We start from the raw sequence: 10,000 nt of genomic DNA on the forward strand, positions 1-10,000 counted from the left end.
AGAAATCTCCCTAGGGGACCGCGGAGCAATGTATAGTGCTTATTTTAAACTGTGCGCTCCCTTCCCCTGGTCAGGGTCAATTTATTAGTCCGGCATTCCGCTCGGGCCTCGAAGAGCCAACATCATCATCACTCAGTCCGGATGGCTAGCTTTCTTCGATTCGGAACCTTGTAGCGTGCGCTGTGGAGATGAATATGGCTTGGAGTTTACCTGAAATGGAGTGCTTAACCCTGTACTATGATTCTGTGGAGGAACTGGGGCAGCTGGCACGCTTTCAGTGGTTTTATTTCGCTTCTAGCGGGGGTCAGTCCCCAATCGAGTGTGTAGGGAGAGGAAAACCAAAAAGCGATAACTCGCTTAAAAAGCTTCGGATCGAGCTGAGAAGCGAGCTGATAATAGAAAAGACAACAAGACATTGACGTGAGTCATTTTTATTGCAAAAATATCAAAATTTAGGCTAAAATACCGATTACCGTTTTTCCCCATACAAACTTCAAACTATTGTAACACAACACCTCCATATGCTGCAAGGCAAGAGTCACGTTTCGCGTAATCACACTCGGTCGTTATGTAATAGGAGATGTCGACGGCAAACATGTGACGTTTCACTCGCTGAACGTTCGCATAAAGATTAAAAAAGTAATAACTACTCGCATCGTGAGCTTGGGCTACCTGTGGTGTAATATCCTTAATCTAGTGTCAAAAAATTTTCAAAACTTGAAACGTTGAAAAGGAATGGCTTTTTTTTTCGGTATGAACTAGTGTGGGGAAAATAAAACGAAGGTAATCGAAAAAAATGACTCCAGGCTGATACTAAAAGACCACTATTTTGGATTTAAATACCTCAGGGCGTCATGCTGCTTGTCTCAGCGAGTCAGTAATGAAACTATCAAAAGAAACTAGCCCTGACGATTATAGGTAATTTATATTTTATGGTGGCCTTTTAAAGAAAACGAACAAAAAACGAAAAGACAGCTGAAAAATAAGTTTTCAAAATGACAAAATGTTTTATTAGGGTGTATTAAAACTACCACCCGACACCTGCTTCTCTTTTTCACGGCCATTAGGATCTTCAAACTGAATTTGACTTAAAGCAGTGTGATCCCCGATCTTATCTGAACGGCTTAACTGACTTAATAATTTATCTCTTTTTCTTCGCAAGCGCCCAAATTGATGCATTCTTGTGCCATTCTTGTAGGATTCGTAGAAGGCCGCCATTTTATTTGGCGTGTTCACGGTCAACACTTATGGCCATCCCTCAAACCGACATTTCCCACTTATTTATTCAACTTACATGACGTACAATCTACTTTAGACTTCGAATCCGGCAGCACTTTTGTTCATGTTGTTTTCATGATTAATCTCTTTGTGGAAGCAATATATATTAAGTGTGGCCTATGTAGGCGAGCACAGCAGATCAAATCCCACGAATGGCGCAAAAACGGCAAACTGAAGTTCCAAATACAAATGTTAGTGTGTGAAAAGTCAGCACGTAGTTGGCGTGAAAATGAAGCGGTGTGGACGCAAGGGAATGGGATCGAGCGCCACCGCTCTCTTCTGCAGCGATAGCCGGGAATGACTGGGAACAAGATAACCAATACATTCAAGAGAGGACAGAGTCTAAGTGGTGTGTAAAGTTAACATTTATTTGGAATATACGCTTTGAATGAATATGAGTCAAACTTAAAGGGGCTATGTCACGCAAATTTTGTAATTTCGTGACACCTAAAATGCCCAAAAAGTAGAATGAAACATTACAATAACCACTTAAAACTGTTAAACAACATAAGAAATACACCAAAAGGAAAGAGAAGGAAGGATGGAGACAAACGCACAAGATTGAAAAGGATTGCATTTCGGTGATCTTGTAAGAATCGGGCCGACGTTTTTCAAGTTTATGGCCAATCGGCTGGAGAAAGGTCGTCTTGCTCAAAATCATCTTGTTTGTGATGTAAGAATAATTTTGTCAGTAAAGGAATTCCACATTACCATTTTCGACTCTTAAACTCGTGATTAACTAAAGATGTTCCTGAGACACTCTAAAATAACGTAGCATAGCCCCTTTAAATTTGGCGAACCTCTGTTCCCGCCCATAGCAAAACGAAGCAAAATGATCCGAATTGAATGAAAAAAAATAAAAGTCGCTTTGCGTGAAGCGTTCGAAAAGGCGAGTTAACCTGGCCTAGAGAACGCTAACTTCTTTAAACTAAACGCAAAAATTAAATTTGCCTTGATGGAAGCAACATGAAATATTTGCGCGGTCATTGGTCCCAGTCTGTTCGTCTTACTAAATTTGTTTTTTTTAAATCTTTTTTTCAAACTGTTCAGCAACTGTAGTGATTAATCTTGCATCAAAAACATTTCACTTCTGAAAAAAGTTCATGTACTTATATTAACATATTGCAGTTTTGGACTATATGTGATCTTCCGGGATATGAACTTTTGCGAAAGTCTATACCAGGGTGCAAAAATTGGTTATTAGCGAAAATGTTAATATGAACTATCTGATTGAACGTGACGTCACAGCGGCCATGTTGGTGGGAAGATCAATAGAGAAAAAGTCTTTTGGAAATTTGACTCTATTATTATGCAAAGTTTGACCTATATTTTTCTATTGTTTTGGCACCAACATGGCTTTCTTATCACGTGAGTGCAATCAAAGAATAATTTGATGGAATAAGAGGTTGGTGTTTTTTTTAGTTTGGTCATTTAGTAGTAATACATGAAGCAGCAGTTAACCTAGCAACCTTTGTGGCTTTCTTAATTGGTGTTATAGAAGAATCCTCCTTACAAGAAGGGGTTTCTCTCCACTAACTAAAACATTCACTAATAGTAGGTAGTTTGAGGGGAATATTGTGTGTGTGAATGGTGAGTTGAGGAAAAATCATAAACAAAAGTTAGGGTTAGTCTGTAAAATGAGGGAGAGAAATTTACAAAGCAAACTCTCAACCCCAAAAATAAGGTTAACAAATGAAACAAACTCTGTGTGAAATTAAAAACTTTTATCTCAGAAACAGCCAGATAGTACATGTACGAATTAAAAACTGAATCACGTAGGAGGGATTAAGAAATATTTGACCATGAAAATTATTCGTTCTTAAAAATGGGAATAATAAAGATGAAAAACCTTTACACTAAAATCTTCGTTCTTAAAAAATATGTGGAAAAAAACTGAAGAAATCCCATGGAATATGGAACACAGGTTCCACGAGGCGAATCCAAAAATCCCGAGGAGAAAATCAAGCTGACTGCGACACCATTAGGCTCGTAAATGGCTGCGAATCTTCAGGGGTAGAGCGCAACCGAGCAAGGGGGGTTCTAGTCCGGCGCTGGACCTCTCGGAGCAAAGTAGAAAACAACTTAACAAACTCAACCCGCATGTGACTCCTGTTTGGGAATCGGACTCGGGCCACATTGTTGGGAGGCGATTGCTGTCAACACTGCGCGAACACTGCTCCCCATCATTGCCGCAGACACCTTATTCAGTGAGTCTGCGAATCCTATCAATGTGTTTAACTGATCAAGTATCACACGTTTGTTGCACAACACTCTAATTCGCTTAGATATTTTTTCTACGCATGAGCCTGACATATTTCCGGTTACATCGGGAGTGTCCCAAATTCGCTGCAATGATCGTAGTTTAATTTATGTTTCTCGTAAACAAGCCAGTAGAAATTCAAGGAAAGGTTACGTTTATACAAACGTTGGCCGTGTAGCACTCTGTTTAAAATATAAGTGCTACACGGCCAACGTTTGTAAAAACGTAACCTTTCCTTGTACTTGTACATGTTGATAGACCTTATTCATAAATGGCGGCCAGTTTATAATTCTTTTGTCGAAGTGCAAATTAGCGTACCAAGCCTCGATACCATACAGTGAATTGAAAAGGATTTTTGCTCTAAAATGAGGCTTGGTAGGCTAATTTGCACGTGGACAAAAGAATTATAAATGTGACCACCATTTATGAATACGGTTTATGAATACCCTGGTCAGAGTTTTTCTCTATCCTTGTGTGGGCCCATTTCCATAAGTAGGTCTAACGCTCACATGGTTCATATGGGATAGAAATCGAGCACTTCACATTACACTCTATTCAGTTAAGTCTGTTTAAAATATAAGTGCTACACGGCCAACGTTTCTATAAACATAATCTTTCCTTGTACTTGTACATGTTCATTGCCGTGACTTTAACAGCTTCAGTTCCCACGGCCTGCTCTCGTCTGACCTTGTAGCTCAGTCGGCAGAGCGGCGGAGATCTAACCCGAAGGTCGTGGGTTCAATTCCCACCCTGGTCAGAGTTTTTCTCAGTACAAATTCCTTTCCACGGATCGCTTATTCGAGATATTTTGTGCCTGAAAACTTGACATTGAGAGGGTACATTTGAAGCAGATGATACTCTAGGGGAATGTCAGTGAACTGTGGAAATATTTTTTCTTTTAGTTGTCAGTTTCAGACCTACATTCACCTTAAAAGCCACGGTTCGAAAATTGACCACCTCTAGGCCTGAAACTAAATCGCTAATGAGTGAGAGAAAACGTGCAAAAGCTCACCGATATCGTCTCCTGCGATCAATCGAAATTGGCTAATTGACCGTTGTAGTAAGGCCTGTGAAAATGATAACTATCATTCTTAATTTCTTCCAGCGAAATCTTGGCCAGTTTAAAGAAACTTGCGATGGAATATATTAATATCCGCAAGAGAAAAACCTTGGCTCAGGGAACTCGATTAGTTGATTGGAACAGGAAGGGATCACTTGTAGTGCGAGCGATTGTCCGTCTACTCCGTCCAAAGAAATATATATATATTTTTTCGTGAGCAATGAGTACAATTTGGTAAGGTAAATTTTGTCGTCATTCTCAATTATTAACGGCCAAAGAAACGTTAATGAATACAGAGAAGTGTCAATTTGACGTTATTTTAATTTTTAATGTGCTAATTTCGTAATCGGTCCGTAGATCTTAGCCAGTCACAGCGCTCGTTATCCATAATAATAAGTTTTTCAGGTAGAAGATGTATTTGCAAAATTAATAAATTATAACGTGATAACTTAAACAGGGACGGATGCAGAAATGGCAGAAAGAGGGGGCCGAAGAAATTGCGGCGAGAGCGCACCTCCCCCCTACATGCCCTCTATCCGAAAAATTCACGTTATAGTCAAGATGCATTTGAAAGACGAAAGGCTCTAAAACTGAACTCAGTAATCATTCTCTCAAGTAAAACCGCCTGATGCACACTGTACCACTTGAAAGTCGGTTGGATCATACAGAAGCTCTTTAAGCTCTTTAATTTTGCTCATTTCAGTGCTTTGTTTTGTCTTTGTGGTTAGCATAAATAAAGGTAAAATAAATGGAAAACTGTAGTCTAACCGGACAATTAACTTTCACCACTTTAATACACTCTTTTTTTTTTTATCAGAATCCTTTTATAAGATCGTTCAGGCCGAGACGATGAACCAAATTGTTAAGAACTTACTAAGAAAGTAACCAGGCTGAGAGAGAGTGAAGAACGTCTGTTTCATTTTGCTCATTTTAGTGCTTTGTTTTGTCTTTGTGGTTAGCATAAATAAAGTTAAAATGAATGGAAAACTGTAGTCTAACAGGACAATTAACTTTTTTTTAACATCAACAATGCATTTTCTTTTATTGTATGATACACAACCCAACCTTAAAGGACATCTAAGAACCTTTCCCTCTTAAGAACTGTAAAGCCTCTGTCCCCAAATTAGACGTTTTTATATATAAACAAGAGGCTACGGGTAGCCTAAACTTTGTTCGAAGGAATTTTAACCGATTGCCTTTAAAATTTACAGTATTTCAATAATGTTTTATGTTACGATATCTTGGTCAATATATAGTTCAAATCCAAAGTCCAAACTCCACAATCCGTGACCCAACCATATTGTTAAGTGTGATCGTAGAACAGTTGTTCACATTTAAATGTTGTTACTATACCTTTTCTGAACAATAACGGCCGAATTATAAAATTATATAATTCGGCGCGGTAAGATGTGTTACCGAGTCATACGGCAACGAAAACACAAAAACTCGTTTCCCGTCACGCACACAATTCTTTAATGCACATTTCCCCGTTACTCTGTCCCGTAGTCGTCCGTGTTTTAGAGGTCATGGCGCTTGCCTTTAAATGAGAAGATACCGAGTTCGAATCCTACTTGGGCTGCCTTCTACAAGACCAAGAGCACAGGAGCCCCAGATTCATGAGCTCGTGGCGAGACAAAAGAATTTTACGCATGCGCAGCCAAAGCGCGACCCCCCCTCCCCCCAGCGTCCAAAAACGGAGTGAATTTATCCGAGTCAAACTCATTCCCAACCACAGATGCCACACGTCAAACGGAGATAGACCCTTTACCCAGTTACTTTCAAACAGAATCGCTTCTTAAAATTCCTTAGATAAATGATTAATGCGCCATACCTCTGTTGAATGCTCGCTTCATGTAGAATCGCGTTGAATCGGGTAAAAAGTCCTCTGGTCTGGCTTCTTTCGTTCTGTTGTTCAGCTCGCAAATTTTTCTTCCAATGATGACATTGTAGCTCTGGCACCTGACATCCTGGTCACATATCAAGTAACATTCCCCTGGAAATTGATCCCTGACTGTTTTAAAAGTGTGGCCTTTAAGAAACATCCTATAAACAGAGTATTTGCCGTGACAATCTTGATTAGCTGCCCTAATAAGACCAATCCTTGTCATCAGAAAAACAGCTGAGAACCAAAATGGCGGGTTCATCTTGTTGATGTAGACTTTGCGAAATATTGCCCTGCAAGTGAGTAGTGTGAAATTTAGTCTTTACTGAAATTGTTACCGCCTTTTAAGGCTGTGGGCCCAAGTTAAAGCGATCATTTGTTGTTCAGCACATTAGTTTTAAATGAAGAAAACTGCAATGACCCAACGAAAACCGATCACAGTTCACTGACAGATAACAAAATTTTAATTTTGCGTCACACCAACAAGATCTCTTCCTGAAATGAAGGATTATCCTTCATTGTCAGCTTGCCTTAAATGAAGTATTATCCTCCATTTTGATCACTCTGTCCCAGGACTTGCGGTATGAAAAAGAAAAGAAAAAACTAAAGGCAGCCGCTGGACAGGATTTGAACTCGGCGAGCCCACTTTGAAGGAACTGTTTTATCCACTTAACCACTAAAGATCAACCGACTAAAAAAAGGGGCCGATTATTTTCCAAAACTAATTAGTATATACAGTATATATATATATAATCATTGCTAAATAAGTCTGAATAAGTCTGAGGCTTGATTTCAAAATTTTTCCCATGATCGCTATCAAGCTTTCAGTGTCCAAAATGAACTTTCTTCACTTAGAAGAAATTGACAATTAAGAATAATCCTTCAATAGACCTTATTCACGTTAGCCGCCATGTTGGATTTGCCTTTATCATGCAAATTAGCTGCACACTTCTGAGGGGGCAAACAACACAATTTCGAGAGGTTATAGCAAACATCTTAGCCACACAGATGACTTGTTTCACGTTCATTGAATGTTATCATCCAAGGAGTAAAATACAATGCTTACAAAAGTTACTTCGATGTTTTTTTAGCGAAAATTGAGCAGATAACGTAGTAGAAAGTCAAAATGTCGGAGGCAATCAAAAGATATAAAATTATTGTAAAAGGTACTTAATTCTAAATTCTAAAATGTACTTTTCCGCAATTTGCCTTTATTTCAATGTTTGCCCCCCTCCCCCATCCCCCCCCCCCCAGCATAACACATGGCTAATTTGCATCACAATTTGAATACCAACATGAATAAGGGCTATTAAGGGGGAGACTTGATGGGTCACACTTACTGAATAAGCCTCAAGCCTCGAACTACCGAGCTGGAGCCGTGGGATCGGGCCCCGGGCCGACAATCTCAAAGGACCGATTATTTAAACGAAGCCTAGGTTAGACCTGGTTTAAGACTGAATCACGGCTTTGACGAGTTTTTTGTAAACCATGTCTAAACTTGGTTTGATTTGCATTATTAAGACGTAGACGAGCCGAATTTCGTTTAAATCGTGGTTTTGCAAGTCCTGTAATTGTGTTATCATCAGCATGCATTATAAATTGCATATATATTAATGAACTTGTGTGGGAAACATGTCCGAAAGTAAAAGCAGGACAACAAATTTCAGCGAGGAGGAACAATTTCTCCTTGTGGAACTTGGGTAACGTTTCAAGAGATTTAAAACAAGGGATACGATAACGGGAGCTTCAGTAAAGAAAAAAGAAAAGGCAATTGCGATGTGCAGACCGCTGTTACACAGTAAACCTGAGTGGAAATCACATGCAAGAGAAGGCACTTCAATGCTGTTGGAAAAAAATAAATTACTGACGAAAAAAAGAGTCGGACAAACGCTCACAGAACTCACTTTGCTTTTGTTTCATGCAAATTTGGAGGCCAAAAAATGAATTGTGAATTTCGTTTAGGAATCTCTGTTAAATCTTTGTGAATTACCTTGAAATCTCTCTAGATATCGATGCACCGAATAAAATGCCAGTCACTCGTTGAAAACTTGCTGTAGCGAAGGAAGATTCTTCTCAACGGTGAGAGGGGAAGGCCCATTGTGACGGAATTTCCAAACTGTCCGTCAGCTCGGAGTTTGTTCAAAATGAATTACTGATTGCTTACAAAAGCGAGAGCGTCTGTAAAGATCGTCATTATTGTACTGTTCAAGGGGACCTTTTCCTGTCCCTTAAATTATCGATTCTATATGACACAATTGATGACTGACTCATTGACGTAACCGTATGTCTCTCACAGGTTTAGCCTCCTTTGTTGTTTAATCGATGGCCAAGCCCCGTCTAACCCTTGACTAAGCTAAACTTTGTGTAAATAACAGAAGCTTTCTGCAAAACTGTGGTTTAGACCAGGGCTATTATAATCAGGGTCTAAACCTCGTTTAAATAATGGGCCCTAAGGAAGTCTCCAAATGACTGAAGAGAAAGTTCTCCCTTTGTCATGAGAGCTGCAAACGATTAAACTTCATGTCTTCTTGGGTAAGTGCTAATAATTGCGCCGTGACTTGGGCAATTTTAAAATATTTGGAAAAACATGGTTGATTATGAATCCCGGGTTGATTTCTCAAGGAAGCACTCGATAATTACTCAATAGCAAAATTAATTAATTACAAAGAAAACTTTCTCTTGCCTTTGCGAAAGTCGGCCGGCCGGCTGCCTCAAAAAAGGAAGCACATTTACTGCAGAGCACCAAAACCTAGTTTTTGATTGAGAATAGATAACATCCATGGTGATACCAGGCATAACATATAGTATGGTTATTGTTATATAAATTCTCAGTCAAGATAAGATGTCGGCTCATCGGCATCTTTTACGTAAAAAACTGGGCCCCTACATTCCTCAGTTGGTAAATTTTAAGTTTTAGATTCTTAAACCAAAAATGAGCGAAGATTATCTGGTTTATCGCTGGCTTAAATTTTCACATTTTTTTGACTATGCAATATTTGGTCTTTCAGCGTTCAGTGCTGATTCTTAGAAGATCAAAGAGAATACGATGAGCTTATGGCAATCATGGGATGCAAATCATTGAGTAAACAAGCATTCCCCTTCTCTGGGCAGTTGTATCTGAACGGCTCAACTGACTTAAAACAAAAACGATGGTTTTCACAGGTCTTGATCACTCCATTTCCCATTAGGCTTCGCATCAGAAGCCGCAATGTTGTAGTTCTTTACAAACTGAAAACAGGATAGATCCACGCAATGATATACTGGTGATGAAGAGATCTTGTAGAAAATGTAGGTATTCGTATACTGACGATCAGTGGCCACGTAAAAACAACAGCATAAACTCACTGAACGTTTAAATTATTTTAGAAGAACCCTACAAATGAAATACCTGTTGAAAGCGTTTTTCAGAACCAGAAAGGTTCTTATGATTTCAGCCCAGTGTTTCACAAAGTCACTTCTTAGACGCCGGGGAAGGTGAAATGTTGTTGTAACAAAACTGGCTGGTCAGTTTTCCTCTTCT

General features: G+C 39.2%; 1 protein-coding gene across 1 annotated transcript in view; it reads right to left on the reverse strand.

The window, feature by feature from the left end:
* The window catches only part of LOC138030839 (uncharacterized), a 34,837-nt gene extending 28,095 nt beyond the window's left edge, over positions 1–6,742 (reverse strand). The window contains exon 1 of the mRNA XM_068878704.1: positions 6,430–6,742. Coding sequence (XP_068734805.1) covers positions 6,430–6,742 — 313 coding nt within the window. The remainder of the gene's footprint in view (positions 1–6,429) is intronic.
* Positions 6,743–10,000: the final 3,258 nt, after the last annotated feature.

Source organism: Montipora capricornis, chromosome 13, assembly GCF_036669925.1.
Source record: "Montipora capricornis isolate CH-2021 chromosome 13, ASM3666992v2, whole genome shotgun sequence".
NCBI lineage: Eukaryota > Metazoa > Cnidaria > Anthozoa > Scleractinia > Acroporidae > Montipora > Montipora capricornis.